This window comes from Quercus robur, chromosome 6 (genome assembly GCF_932294415.1).
Source record: "Quercus robur chromosome 6, dhQueRobu3.1, whole genome shotgun sequence".
In the NCBI taxonomy this organism is placed as follows: Eukaryota; Viridiplantae; Streptophyta; class Magnoliopsida; order Fagales; family Fagaceae; genus Quercus; species Quercus robur.
The window spans coordinates 30,845,543-30,861,953 of NC_065539.1; the positions used below are offsets into that span (position 1 = coordinate 30,845,543).

The 16,411-nt window shown below is 36.7% G+C and overlaps 1 protein-coding gene across 1 annotated transcript; it reads right to left on the reverse strand.

Annotated features, from left to right (window-relative positions):
- Positions 1-848: 848 nt before the first annotated feature.
- Positions 849-11,381, reverse strand: LOC126688423 (high mobility group B protein 15). The gene is made up of 7 exons (XM_050383107.1): positions 11,091-11,381; positions 10,529-10,810; positions 7,144-7,222; positions 3,348-3,507; positions 3,132-3,254; positions 1,816-2,195; positions 849-1,713 (listed from the first exon to the last, which is right to left on the reverse strand). Exons 2-7 carry the CDS (start codon positions 10,741-10,743, stop codon positions 1,252-1,254), a joined length of 1,419 nt encoding a protein of 472 aa, XP_050239064.1. The 5' UTR covers positions 10,744-10,810; positions 11,091-11,381; the 3' UTR covers positions 849-1,251.
- Between the last annotated feature and the right edge of the window lie 5,030 nt (positions 11,382-16,411).

A 16,411-nucleotide genomic window follows, 5' to 3' on the forward strand; every position in this document is an offset into this window, starting at 1 on the left:
TAGATAGTTAGCCAAAAGGAGAAAGAAATAGTCGGTGGAAAAAGGGCAGATCAAGGCTTGCTACTCCAAAAGAAGCTTAGGAAGTCATACAAGGGTAAAGAGCGTGGGAATACCAACCAAGGGAGTCAGTCAATTTCCTACTGTACAGCCAGCATTTACCATATCGGTACAGAAATACTGACATTTCATACTAATTCAAATACCGGCCATATAAAGTCTGTTCACCTCAACGTTGGAATTAAACTTTTGTCTCTCTTTGCCTCTTTCTAGTCGAGATAGCGATTGGTGGTGATTAGAGGCATTGGTGATTCACTTCTGTCCAAGACGATGAATAACACAAATCTTCTGTATTATTTTTTGTGTTCAATCTTATGTTTTACTAATTATAATTTGTCATGTATTGTATTGAGAATTTGTATTCGCATCAGGCCTGCAACAGAAAAATAAAATGAAAATAATAAAATAAATGTTGGGAGTGGAGAGAAAAACGGTGGTGGGATCCTAGAGAAAACTTGAATAGAAAAGTGTTGATCATTTTCCTTTTTTTTTTAAGGCAAAGAATTGGGCTTGGGCTACTACCATGCATGGTATCGAAGAAAAAAAATACACACCAAATTATATTAATTAGTCCTATAACAATTAAAAAGACATTAGAGTTGCAATAGTTTATTTTGTAAAGATGTGTGGTATGTGCGGTTAACATTATTATGACCTATTTTTTATTTATGTTACGTGCTTTATTTCAACATTTGTTTTGAAAAATAATAATAATACTACAAGGAATTTATGCCAACAAGTTTTCCAAGGCTTTTGAGTTACTTCCTATCAACACAGTAAGAACAATCTAATTGGGTTTACCCAAAAATAAAGAGAGAACAATCTAATTGGGACCTATTACACAGAATGTAAGCTCATGATATGAGTCAGAAATTTTCATTTACTACAAAACTGCCTGATGTTGGCCAAAACCTCTTTCTTATCCCAATGAAACATGTAACAATTTGCAACAGCTTGCAGAATTTACAAATCAAAGGAGCGAATACTAACAGATGAAAATAAAAAGTGAGCAATTGTATCTAATTGCCTCTACAAATAAGTAAAAGCGAGAATGGAAAAAAGTTAAACCTACTTATAGAAAACTTCAATTTGCTTCACTAGGTACTAGTATTTAGTCCCAGATAATGATCACCTAAGATTTCTTCTTCGCTCTAATGGATACCAAAAGTGACCCCTACTTCGTGTTGAAAAGTTTTAATGTTCGTCACCAGATACTGGTTCTTTTATAGTCTCAGATTCAGTGTTGCCTAATATTTCTTCACTCTCATCTCCTACCTCAGCCTTGTCATCTCCAGCATCATCTTCCCTCTTCTGCAGCTCAAAACCCTTCTCGGCTGAAGTCTCCATACCCACATTACTAGACTCAGCACCTACTCCCACTTCTAAAGATGCTTCAATATCTGAATCCTTCTCTGCAGTTTTATCATCTTCAAAATCACTTTTACCAGAACTCTCATGATCAGGTGTCAAATGAGAGTCTTCTCCTTCATTTTCTTCAATCTTTGCATCTGCTTCCATATTTACATCTTGTCCGGGAAGCCGCTGTTGAAGTGGTACTGCATCACTGATGACTTGACCTGACCTCAATCTCTCCCTATAATCCTCCATCTCTATTCTGTATCTTTCTTTATCTTTAACAGCTTTCTCCTGATAAACCTGAGTTCACAGATTTCGATGCATGCTTGGTTAAGTACTTAAAAAATGGAATTAAAAAAGAAAATAAGACTCATAAAAGATGAAGTTATAAATTGTCCTTACTGCTTTTTCCGACTCTTTCAACTTGTTCCACAGTTCACCAATCATTCTACTGATCTCTCTGTCCTTCCCTGGATGGAGCGGTTTCAGTCTTGCATGCTGCTCAGCAAAAAAGAAATTATATCCACTTCTGTTAGGTTTTGGATGAGCTGGATCTCTCCGTTTTATCTCATGTTTCTTCCTGCGGCGGCGACGATGGATGCCTGGTACAGTAGGGTTGTTATTTTTGCTGGCAAAGACACTATAGTTGCGTGGTATTTGCTGTAAGTCATTCTGTGGAGCCTGATAAAGTACACCTTTTAGCTTCTCCGAACCTATCATGACAGTAACTAGGTATCCACTTTCAAATTTCCCATCAATGACCCCAGTCACTGGAGACCCTACTGATCATGCACAAGAGATGGAAAAAAAGGCTCATCAACAATAATTTATTTGGCTAATCAAAAAATGTTGAGACTAAGAAATGTTATCAAGAAAAAGATACAAATTTTCTCACAGAATAAATATTTATTGATAGTCAATTCCAACTACCACATACAGATAAATAAATTACAAAGACCATGTATCATTGACCTATTTATTAAGAATGATCACAAAACAAGTGAAAGATACAAAATTATTCTTATAAGACGCTAGAGAGGAACTGCCATAACAATATGAAAATTGTTTCTATCTTACAATATCTAACTGCTAACAGATTATAATATTATCAAAGCAATCATAGACTCCATTGGACAATACCACAGAGGCTTGTCCTGCAGACAAGTTAAAGAGGGGGGGGGGGGGGGGGGGGGGTGGGGGGGGAGAACCTGGAAAAACATATTGAATTCCTAGCTACTTCAAAATTATCTCTGAGACTTCCACCAAAAGTAACTATGCAGTATAAATTATACAATAATAATAGTCACTGGTGAAAGTAAATATGCAGTATAAATTATATAATAGTTCTTCCAGTGACGAGATGTGTAACAGAATAATTTTGGGTTTAAGCAAACTTGAAGAATGAAAGTATTCGTTGAGGATATGCAGCACTCACTGAGAGACGCAGATGCAACCAAAAGAAAACACGTACTTATCCACAACCTTTTCACTCTTATCCAAGCAGTATACAAAACTTTTCCAAAAAGCCAAGACACCAGGTTTTGGAAATTATTTGCCAAAGAAATATAAAGCAAATACTCTCCAAAAAAAAGGGCAAGACAGCAGGTTTTGGAAATGACAAAAATTTCAAAGCTGATACTAGAGGAGTGTAAAGCAATCTATCGTCACTTTTTCCTCACAAATTTTAGGAAATGAAAAGAATATGAGAAGGCAAGGACCTCCAGGAAATTGTGCAGTATTTATCCTTTGTTGCTGGAAAAATGCCTGCATTTCTGGTGTTGGCTGCAGAGTTTCTGTTCTTTGAACTGCAACTGGCGTCGTGGATGGGCTCATCATAGAATCTGATAAAAATTGTTTTATTATAAAACAGCATCAAACAGTAAATTTTTTTTTAAAAAAAATATGAAAAGAGGGTGATTGTTGTATGAACGCACCAGAAGACGGGACCCATCCCCGGGCCTTAAAGAAGTATATTTGTTCATAGTGGTGAAGCAATGAAGCATAGTACTTTCGCAACACAAAAGAAGCATTTGTAGCCGTGGAAGGAAAGTTGAAAACAGCAGTCACTTCTTTCCACCTTCGCTCTCTAATAATCTGCAAACTCCATTTGTCAGATTCTTAGTAACTACATGACTAATTCATCCTCCAAAAACATTAAGAAAAACTATTGTTACTTGTTACAATGTAATTCACCTTTCTATACATGATAAAGTTGCAGGTTTAACTATCTGTATGTGATGTAAAATAACACCAAGGAAAAGGATAAGTCATTTAATTCCAAAAAGAACAGGGAAAACATTAGCAGTAAGACTTGGGTTATATTTTATAGCCACATAGGCAGATTTAATACGTACTTGTTATCAAGCAAAAAATTAGCAGGAAAGCAATTAATCTGCAGATTCAACCAAGCCCAACATAGGAGATGAAAATTCTAAAAAACAGCTTGTGGACTAGTCTACACACTAACGGACAGAGTTTTCTTCCAGAAGCTTATTTTGAAATGGAAAATACCCCAATATCTTTATGTATGACATCATTCACTAGTAATTTATGTTGCAATTTTGGTACAGTTACAGAAACCCTTCAACGTGGTGATGCTAGATGCATTGTTACTCCAGCATAAAGGTAAACATATGTTCTTGATTAAAAAAAAAAAAAACTGCAACTTGCAGAAAGTGAACATGTAAGTCTATTCCCAGGAACCCCACTGCAGATTTGATTGACAGGTTTCGCGAAAGCCTACTCACACTAACAGATTGTCTTCGACCCATGTGCTACCATCTTACCTCTAGTATGTGTTTGGGACTAGCTTATAAGTTGGTTTTTTGCTTTTTAGCTTTTGTGTACAACTTTTTAAAACCTTACTTTTTCTTACTTTTTCAAAATATGAGTATACTTTAGCAAACTTTTAGCAAAAAGCTAAGTAAGTTGTTCTCAAACGGACCAGTCTCTGAGCCTTGCAACTCTAATATAAACTTGCTAGAAAACTCAAGGCTAAGGTGTATCATGACCGCTAGCCAAGTTGAGCCACCAATTTTCGCTATCCACACTCTTGATCCATAACTACCACATTGCCACCAAGATTCTGCTGAAAGCTGCCTTGCTTGCTTAATGCCACCAAAATCCATGCCGTTCAACTCAAAGCGCATCTCTAAGAGTGTGTACTTCAGAGCAAGGTTTTGAAACCCAGACCGTTCATTGAACCGTAAAAGGGAGAGATTCAAGGTCTTTGAGGTTGCACCGAGGTTGAACCAGGGTCGAACCTTGATGACGTCATAATTAATTTAATAATTATTTAAAATATAAATAATTATATTAAATTAGTACAAATATTAAAAAAATTAACTAAAATAGTGCAATTAAATATAGAGATCTATTGTTCCTTTATAGAAACAAAGAGATCTATCTTTCAAATGTATTTTCTATATCATAATTTTAAGAAATATTAAATCCTAATATTATAATAATAAAATAATTATCTTTGTTAGGTTATATTTTAATTTTGAGTTGATTTAAATAGACCAAAAGCTACGCTTAAACCCAAACCCAACTTTTTTTTTTTAGACCAAACCCAAACCCAACTAAAAGTTAAGCTTATGCCCAAATCCAAAACAAAAATTTTCCCTCTTTTTATTTCATCTTGTATTCCTTCCCCCGTACCTGCCAATTGTCACATCAACTTCTCATCAAAGCCAAACAATCTTTATTTTATTTACATTTTCTTCTCTCTCTCTCTCTCCAAACTCCCACCGCACATTCATTCACTCTTTATTTTTACTTCTTCCTTTTGTTTGTTTCCTTCTTCCTTCTGCAGCACCGTAACTCCCACTAGTTGTTATCACCTTCGATTTGTCCTTCTCAGTTCTCAAGCTTGCATTTCTTGTTGCAGATCCAAGTTCATAGTTTCCTTTTTATCAATTTTTCTTTTATTTTTTTTCTCCCATCTCCCTTCTTCCCCAAGATTTCACTCTCAAGGTATGAAAAATTTTCAGTATTCACATTTCGGCCCGGCCAGAACGGAACTATATTCAAAACATTGGTCCACCCACCGGAAAAGCTGAAACAAAAAGAAACCGTCCGAACCTCAAAAATCGGTCACGGTTCTCAGAACCGTATGGTCCGACCACGGTTCGCACGGGTCACTGCTTTTTTTCCTATAGAGCGGTTCTTAAAGCTAAAAAAACCGCAAAACTAAGAGGTTAGCGGTTTTCCCAGTCGGACCGTACAGTTTGGTCCGGATTTCAAAACCTTGCTTTAGAGACTAGACTGCAAGGTTTGGCCTTGTGGTCAAGTGAAATGATGGGTTAAGACCTAAAGGCCTACATCCATAGCGCTTGACTTGACCCAAAAATAAAAATAAAAACAATAGCTCAAATATTCTTTTTTTCTTTTAAAAATCAACAATTGGGAGAGGAAGGATATGATCCCCGAGGTGTCAGTTGAACAACGAGATTCTTGGCAATAACAGCCCAAATATCCTAACACTCAATCCAACCCGTTGATAATAAAAAATAAAAAATAAAATAAAAATAAAAAAAATAAAAAAACCTTCAATTTGGCCTCGACCCAAGAAAAAAATATATATCTTCCCCGAACCAAGCCAAACACACACAACTAATTTTGATTATTTTATCATCAAGCAAAAACTGGCAACTCTTATGAAAGCCATCCAAGGCCTAACTCAAGAAACTGCAAGAAAAAATGCCCAATTAGACATTATAATGGATTTTATCGAAAAACTCCCTAAAAGTTTCAAAGTTAAAGCTTTGCCAATGAGAGGCGATAATATTGAGGCACCGAAACTTTATGCTAAAACGGAAGTGACAAATGCCACCATACCGATTACTACTCAATACATGATTTTTCAAATTCATTAAAACTTCATGTCCTAATGATCTTGCTACAATGCTAGAATAGCTAAAAGAACAAAAATGCAGTCTGATAAGCAAGTTCAAATACTTAAATGAAGTATGGTAAACTTAATACAACCTATTGAGGTCACACAAGATATAAAAATTGAGTCTCTGCCTATGCTAGTGATCAACCCTCCATGGTGGACAAAGTGGAAAACCTAGATACATTGTTTTCCGCAAGTCAAGAAAAGACTATATCATTTGCCACACTGACTCCACCAATTTGAATTTGTGATTCCAGGTGAATTTAATACGTGGGACCAAAAACCATTTTTGTTATTAGTAGAGCCTAAACTGCGTCAAGAGTTGGTGCAAGTGTCAAGTGCCAAAGTTCTAATTCTAAAACACTTCAAACCTTTGACGTTGAGTTTTCCCAAACAAGGGAGAATAATGCTAGGAGCAAAATCAAAATTATTTCAGATTTCATTTCTAAATTTTGAAATAAATTTCTTCTTGAATTTTGAATTTAGTCTTCAACATTCACGATTTTAGAGATGATTCATGGAACACAGGCTTGATGTAATCCTTTAAGCCTATAAAAAAGAGGCTATTAGGAATGGTTTGAGGCAGTGCATTTTGAATAAAAATTCTGATTAGAGATACTTCGCTAAGCTTGGAGGTGATTCCAAGTAACTTTTGGTCAAGCCTAGGGTTTTCTTTCAATTTTCCTTTTCTTCCTTATTTTTTGCAAACCCATTCTTCATTACATAAATGACGGTATTGAACCTTCAGAAAATTGATTCACTCATGGAATGGTTCAAATCGAATTAATTACAAAACAAACTCAGCTATTGGTTGTAAACTGTTTCATCTTTACCTTTTCAATACCCCCACGTGAAGTTACCTCCACAAAAAGTCGATGCAGGTCTAGCTCTTTACCTCCAATGATGGGGATCCTATACATTTAAAAATTTGCAAAAAGAAAAAAATAGAATATCAATGATGGAACAGAAAATGTTTTGGATTAATAGGGTAATTTTATTGAAACAAAGAACCAGTTAAATTACAAAATATGTGCACCAACTAGTTCAAAAACCTCATAAAAGATAAGCCAGGTTCAAGGAGAACAAATTCACATTATTGGCAGTATGAAGCATTTAATACCATAGGCAACTCTTAGCTTGTTGACATGCCACAAGCATGCCAACACCTACAAACAAAGATACTAGTTTATAAGGACACACAAGATAGTGTGTACATTCAATATATCCCTCAAAGAAGTGTTGTTCTAAGTGCCCAAAGCAAATGCAGCTCCAAGCATTTTTACATGACAACACCTACATGAACAGAAATGAGAGAGGCACGCATAAAGCATAGGAAGAGTTGAAGACAAAGGCTTCAACCTAATGAAGTATACTTCAGATGCATTTTAGAGCATGTTTCCTAAATATTTCAACTTTTTGAGTAATTAGTCACTATAGAACCGACCAACTATTTTGGGGTGACAGACCATGGAAGATTGCTTGAATCTCCCTAAACCCAAACCATTATGAAACCATTTTCTCAGTGATCCTCACTTAGAATTCAAAAACAATGACAAAACTCCAAATTAGTTACAACATTAATGAGATAACTGCCTACACATTGACATGGAAAGATGGATTACTTACCAATCGCCGTAGGTTAAGTGGAGGAAATGATCCAACTGTGGATCACTTAATGCAAAAAGAACTGTGAGACATCTAAATGAAGCTTACTGCAGTTAGACAGCCCTTAAGATAATATTTGTATAACAAGAAGTAATGTGATCAACTGAGATGTTACCAATTTCAAAAACCTGGATTGTTCATATTAGGTAGGTCATAATCATATAGTCAACATAACTTTTTGATCAATACAGAATGCTTGGTGACTAAATACCAATACATATTTCTCAGGTGGGACCTATCAACTCTCAAAAAAAAATTTTTTTTTTTTTTTTTGAAGATAAACGACAGAATTTAATGATCTATCAACCCTATCAACTCTCAATTTAATGATGAATTATGTCTATTACAACGCATATAAGGAAGATTTTATGAGCGTAAATACTTAGTCCCACATAACAGCCATTAGAACCTCACTGTCCTCTTGTCTTCATAGTTTACCAATGAATACAATCGGTCTTTAAACTGTGAATCGAGTTTTATGATATGCATGCTACACCTAAAAACCAACCCACAAAAAATAGAGAATAACAATTTAGCAGCATACAGAGGTTTGAGTTAATTTAGGTACAATAAGAAGTTGTTATTAACTATGCTACTCTAAAACCAATTCACAGAGAAGAGCAATACACAAATAGACGTGCCCGTGTGTGATTGATAATATTCTTTAACAAAATCTTAAAAGAACAATTGTCTTACACTTCGCATTTAGAAGCATGGATGCACGATACACACTACAGAAAAATGTCCACTTAGAGGAAGTAATGCAGATAACAAGATAGGAAACCAAAGGTACTCATTCCCTGTTAAACCCAAATCAACTGCAAAACTATTCCATATAAAAGGCAACTAACAGAATGAAAAGGAAGAACCATCACTATATTGAGATAATTAACTACAATTAAGGTATAATGCTGTTTAAGTCAATGTAAACTAACTTCAGAAAAAAAAAAAAAAAAAAAAAAAAAAAAAAAAAAAAAAAAAAAAAAAAAAAGAACTTAGAACTTAAAAAAAATAATTAGAAAAAAAAAAAAAAACACACAAGGTAAATTCAAACAGTTTGTTGTCTTGTGATAGTCAATTTTAGGACAGTTTCTATCTCCAATAGGGCCTTCAACTATGTTCTGATAAGGTAACATGAAAAAACAAACTTCTAACCCATGATCTGCAGGATTTGCTTGTAGTCCTATCACCAATTTATTGCAATTAATATATCACAACATTAATGCAATGATTCTGGTTGTTGTCTCTAAAGCAGCAACGCTAAGTTCATGATCAGAAAATCATTCTACAGCATTTCTGCTTAACATAGTCAGGGCCTGAACCTAAATATATTTTTTTTTTGATAAGTAATAAGATATATTGAAATCAAAAAGGAAACACCCTAGTACACAGGGAGTGAACAAGGGGACAACAAATCAAAAACAAAAATTGCAAGAATCTAGGAAAACAAAAAAAGAAGGGAAAGAATTGTTTTGCAAAGCAAACAACCAATCAAACAAAGTTCTAAAAAAGAAAAGCTTGAGGTCCGGAATAGATCTCTCAATATCTTCAAAACAATGACTATTTATCTCCCTCCAAAGACACCACATTAAGCCATGAGGAATGATGGACCATATATAACCATTTCGATGACGACCAAAGCTGCCTTGTCAACACCCTAACAGCCCCAAAACAGTATGTGGCATAACCCAAGATACTCCAAATAAACCCAAAACCATAGACCATAGATCCATAGAAACGGGACAATGAAGGAAGAGATGGTCAACCGATTCACCATTACTCTTGCACATGTAGCACCAATCCAAAATCAACACCTTCCTTTTTCACAAATTATAATCGTCAAGCATTTCCCTAAGGCAGCAGACCATACAAAGAAAGCTACTCTAGTGGGAATCTTCTGCTTCCAAATACTTCTCCAAGGAAAACCGAAGATAGTAGGACCAGCTAAAATTCTATAATAATCTTTCACCACGAACCCCTTAGCTTTGCTAGGAATCCAACACATCTTATCTTCACCAAACCCCCCCTTATAGAAGAACCATATATGGTTTCCATGAAGCTTGACAAAGCCTCTAAGCCCCATAGGAAATTCCACTGAAGCTTCTCAATTCGGTTAGCCACACTAGCAGGTATAGGAAATAGAGAAAGGAAGTAAGTGGGTAAATTAGAAAGGGTGCTTTTGATTAGAATGACTTCACCCTGAACCTAAATATTGAAAACTAGACCCAAAAAAATGTCAATTACGGTTGAGCAAGACACATAAAGAACTAGCTACGACAAATCCTGGAATTAGAGATGATCACAGCATACTAGTAGCTTACTCAAAGAATTGAAAATACCGGGCTAATGGAATTTATTTTTAAGAAAAATGGCAAATTTTTTAGGCAATAAACACAACTATATTACAATATAAAGGTAATAGAGAGTTAAAAAAAAAAAAAAAAAAAAAAAACCATGAATCACTACGTTGGTTCATTATACTTCTGCTTCTACAAGAAATAATTTGATAATTCTGTTTTTATGTCAAGACAAAAAGATAGAGAGATTTCTTACATGAACTTTGTCCCCATAGAAGCATGGAGCTTCTCCAAAGTAGACATGAAGAGACTAGGATTGATTGCAACATCGTCATATTTTGCAAGAGATGCAGGGTAAGGATGGTAGTTAGGGGATGTTTCTTTCATAGGTGATGACCTCTTACTCGGGTAATAAGGGGATGTTTCTTTCATAGGTGATGGCCTCTTACTGCCACAAGAAGCTGATGCCATTCTCAACTCCTTCACACCACCTTTGCCTATTCAACCATAAATCACAGTACTATTTACTTTTCCTCCACTGCATAACAAACATTAATATAAGTGAGTGAAAAAAATATAAACAGAAAAAGAAGGAAAGACTTTGAATCAAGTAACAGCCAGAACGTGCAGGTAGAACTAACAACATGCAAAAGAGAAAATATGAAATCAGAGAAACCCATAAAGGATATTGCCAAAAACTCTAGTTCATGCAGAATCCGAAAAGACAGAAAAGCCAAGAGAGTGAGTTGAAACAGACAACCACAGAGAGATAAGGGAGTGGGATAATTTAATAAATAAATAAAAACCATTAAAGTCACCATGCAGATTGCAGCTGAGGAGTGAAACAAGGAAGCAGGCAGAGACCACCCCACCTTTGATGAGAAACACAACAACCTCAGCTGATGAAATAACTCCCAGTACCAAGGGAGAGATTCAAAGCCCAAGAAAAGGCAATTGTACAGCATAGCTGTCATAGCCATGAATTCCATCAGAGTACCAAGGATGTTACAGGAAAAACCCATCAAAGCTCAGGCCTTTTCAAGCCAGAGGCTAAAAAGGAGACACCCTTTTAAGCTATGGCAATAAAGACCCAAATACAAAAGTCCTCTCTTAATCTGTCTCTCTTTCTGCCAGCGTCTACAGGCCTATATAAGCTACCACCTTGTCTGACATTCCAAAGATATTATGATATCTAATAGGTAGTACTTAACAATTGTACACATATGATTTAAAAAAGATTTCTCAACTCTCATTTCATATTCTCATGTCAAAAAGTCCAACACCGCTAGACTCCCTTTTCTTTCTTCTTTCCCTATTACCTGACACTGTTTCAGGGGTAAAAAGATTTAATAGAAGATACCAATGCCATGACAATGAGTTGGGGTTTGTGGAGGATAGTCATAGTAGTGTTCCTATCAATCAAGAAAATATTACCCCCACGTAAGGTACAATACCAACATCTGCCTTTCCCTATAGGACACCCCACCAGTCCTACAAACCTTGAATTTTCAACGAATCACTTTCTTTCATGAAATATTGTTCTCAATAATAATAATAATAATAATAATAATAATAATAAAAAGTGAAGATTGCCCACAATAGAAATCATGGAATACAGCACTGTTCTTTATTTTATTTCTTCTTTCAATGTATTTATGCAAGAGATTATTAAGAAAATACAATAAATAATAGGTATGCCAATATAACAAAGCAAACCCAGATGCAGAAAATGACAGGCGAGTATTTAAAATAAGCCAAACAAATAAATAAAATATATATAAAAAAATAAAAAATAAAAAAACTTACCAACAATGATAGAGATTTGATTATGCTTGTAAAATGAAATGAAATTAAGGAAGAAGCTTAAGACTAAAACTCTCTATTATATATAACAACAAACAAAAGGTAGGGTTATTTTTATATATTTCTCTCTTTTTATTTTTTAGATGGTGGCAGTGATATTTTGTTGGAGAAGAAAAAGTAACCTAAATATAAAGATTTAATTTGCACAAGACAATTTTGAGCCCACTAAGTTGGGGTAAAGTTGTAAATGGATAGGGATATTTCCGGAATTTCATACACTTAATTAATAGGGAGTGCCCTAATAAGCAAAAAGATCGGGTGGGGCATAAGAAGAAATAATAAATTTTATTTATTTTTTGAAGGGAAAATGAAACCGTATTTAATACAAGTGTGTATATATATAAAAGTATGAAATTAGAGGTGCAGTAATGGAGCTGGGTGAAAAAGGTATAGTAGGGATTAGCACAAAAGTGACATATTGACTTCCCGTGTTTTTTTTGCGAAAGACTTCCCGTTTGAAACGGCACAATCTCTAATAATAATAATAATAAGTCTTAAGGAGTTAGGAGCAACCAAAGCACAAATGTGATAAGAACCAAAAATATGATGTGGGAATGAGATATGGGTGCCGTAACTGCAGCTCCTTGGTAATTTAATACATCCCAATTTAATAATTTCTTTAATATAAAAGAAATTAATAATTTCTTTATTCACTATATTTTAGAATTTGCTTCATTGTGTCAAGAGCCTTATAAATTAGCTGGAACTTCCTAATATATATATATATAACCGAAAACAATTTTCTTGTATTTTTTAAATAAAAAAACATGTTTGGTTAGTTGAAATTAAAAAAAAATAGTTTTTTGAAGAAAAAAAATAGAAAATATTAAAATATATTGTTACTATGATTTAAACTCTAATGCAAGTGAACAAACCACTTTAAAAAATGTTGATAATGAAAATTTACTCTCCTCTAGGGTAGGAGCGCTTCCTCTCGTTCCCGTACGAGGTTCTTCCTCCCTTAGTTCCTCCAAGGGTTTGATTTTTTCTTTATTTCTTTTTTCGATGCCATCTACTTTTGAATCATGGAGGACGATGTGAGTAGTATTCTGGAAAACATGAAACTACTGACGAGGAGGTTATCCCTATATCGGATGAAGGACGGATAGCGGAGATTGAAAGTTGCTCTTAGAGTTTGCTGGGGAAGTTCCTCACGTGTAGGTCTTTTAATAAAAGGGCTGCTCAAGGAACTATTAAACGGGCATGGGGTTTGGAGAATCGGGTACAGGTGGTAGAGGTTGGGGCAAATCTCTTCCAGTTCAAGTTTAATTCAGAGTTTGACATGAATAGGGTCCTAAAAGGAGGGCCATGGACCTTTGATAACCAAGTGTTATTAATGGTTCAGTGGAAACAAGGGATGACTGCTGCCAACGTGAGGTTTGAGACGGCCTCCCTTTGGGTGCAAATATGGGGGGCGCCATTTGACATGGCTTCTCCGTCAGTGGCCGAGGCAGTGGGTGGACGGCCAGGTGTTGTGGAGGATGTGGAAAAGCGACGGCAGCAGGACATCCCAAACTTTTTCATGCGCATAAAGGGTGCTCCTCCGTTATCGAAACCTCTTCGAAGAGGGGCCTTTTTAGCAGATTCGAATGGGCAGAAGTATTGGGTTACTTTCAAATATGAGCGTCTTGCTCTGTTTTGCCATTACTGCGGATTGCTTGGGCATGACCTTCAACATTGTGCCCAACATTTTGGTGCAACTAAGAATGGCGTGGAGGCAGATTGTCAATATGGGGACTGGATGAAGGCTACTGGGAGCAGAGCACGATCACCAAATAGTCGAGGACGGTATCGGGACGAAACTGAACGTGCGACGGAGAGTGAACCGGTCAGTTCACAGCAGGGGAGTGGTAAGGCACGGGATGAGGATGATGGCGACGGCGGCGGCGCTGGTGGTAGGGTTCGCATGACACAACTAGATGCTGGTTTAGCCGGGAAACATAGGATTCTTCCAGAACGTTCGCTGCCAAATCCCGTGATTCATGGAGAGAAGCTTACGGAGATCATGGAGCTGGATGAGATGGTTGGGCCTACGTATGGGGGTGATGAGCAAAGCCCAAGTACGGAGGGGCTTGGGGATTTCTTTGGGCCTACGAATAAGCTTGATATTAAGGGGCTTATGGACCAAGTTGATGCTCAAGGAAATAGGCAGCAGATTACAGCTAGTGGGCCTCAAAGAATGGAGAAACAAAGCAGGTGGACAAGGCTTACACGTATGGAGTTGGGCCCTGTGGATTTATTCAAAGAAGGGGCAAAGACTATCTTGGGGAAGAGAGGCAGTCAGGGAATGCAGCTGGATATGCATGACAAAAGTGATGAGTGTGCGGAGAAGAAAGTAAAGGGTAGGGATGATTCTGAAATTGTTGAAGCGGCGGGGGTGTTGCAACACCCTTGCCGAGAGCAATGAGGATTTTAAGCTGGAACTGCCAAGGGCTTGAGAACCTTTGGATAGTTCAAAGCCTTCACAAATTAGTGAGGGAATAAGCTCCTGATATTTGTTTCTTAATGGAAACAAGGTTAGATCGAAGTGGTTTTGAGCAACATTGTGGTGACGTGCCTTTTAAAAATAAGTTGATAGTGAAAAAGCCAAATTTGGGTGGCGGTTTGGCCTTGATGTGGAAGGAGGAAGTGAATTTGGATGTGGTTAATTTTACTGACAATCATATTTTGGCTAAAGTGGTGGAATCTGATGGTTTTGTGTGGCATTTGACTAGATTTTATTGGTGGCCTGAAGCGAATGAAAAGAGGAAGTCATGGGCACTTTTATCTCATTTAAAGACTTTTGTTGAGGGTCCTTGGTGTTGCATTGGGGATTTCAATGCAATACTTCATGCTTCGGAGAAACAGAGTGTTAATGCGCCTTACTTTAATTAGATGGAGGATTTTCGAGTTGCGTTGGACAATTGTGAGTTGAAAGACTTGGGTTTCACTGGGCATAAGTTCACATGGACAAACAGACGGCCAGGTTCAACTCATACAAAGCAAAGGTTGGATAGAGCTACGGCTAATGAAAGCTGGTTTGAAAAGTTCCCTGCAAGTTTGGTTTCCCATTTATTTAGCCATGCTTCTGATCACATTCCTATTCTATTAGCAACCATGAATGATAGGCGGGTAAGGGGTAGGGGGGCTAGTGGTTTCAAGTTTGAGGAGTGCTGGTTAATGTGGGATGATTGTGAGGAGGCCGTTTTGGAGGCATGGACAAAAGGAGGGCATGGTAGCTTGGGGTTGAGTGGTTTGAGGGACCAAATCCAAAGTTGTGGGGCTGAGTTGCATGCATGGGGTTCTTCTAAAACTAAACCTGAAATAGAGGAGATTAAAAGATTACAGAAGAAGCTGGAGCTTTTGAATGCTAGCGAAATGACTGAAGAAAGCAGGAATGAATTTCTTTTACTGAGTAAACATTTGGATGATTTATTATTAAAGCAAGAGGTTTTTTGGCGTCAAAGATCCAGGGTGTCATGGTTAAAGTATGGAGATAGGAATACTAAATTTTTTCACTCCAAGGCTTCTCAACGAAGGCGTAGGAATTTTATTGAGGGAATAAAGAATGCTGATGGGGATTGGGTGGAAGAGGTGGATGAGGTAGCAGAGGTAGCTTCTAACTATTTCATGAATATTTTTAATGCAGGTACTTGTGACAAAATGGAGGAATTCCTTGATGCGGTTCACTGGAGGATGTCTGCTGATATGTTGGAGGTGCTATCTAGGCCGTACAGCAGTGAGGAAGTTAGAACAGCGTTGTTTCAGATGGGACCAACAAAGGCTCCTAGACCCGATGCTATGAATGCCCTTTTCTATCAAAAATTTTGGCATATTGTTGGTCCTGAGGTGACTGAGGCTGTGTTAGATTTTTTTGCATACTGGTCATATGGTACCTGATATTAACTATACTCATATAGTTTTAATTCCTAAAGTTAAGAAACCGGAGAAAATGGCAGATTTCAGACCTATTAGCCTTTGCAACGTGATTTATAAAATTATTTCTAAGGTTTTGGCGAACAGGTTGAAACTGATTTTGCCACAGTTAATTTCCCCTACTCAGAGTGCTTTTGTACCTGGACGCCTTATCACTGATAATGTGCTGGTTGCCTATGAGACATTGCATGCCATGCATAGTAGAAAGAAGGGGAAGAAGGGGGCATTAGCTCTTAAACTGGATGTAAGTAAGGCCTATGATAGTGTGGAGTGGGGTTTCCTTAAAGGCATGATGCTTAAATTGGGGTTTCTGGAGATTTGGGTTGATAGGGTCATGAGTTGTGTCACTACACCCTCATTT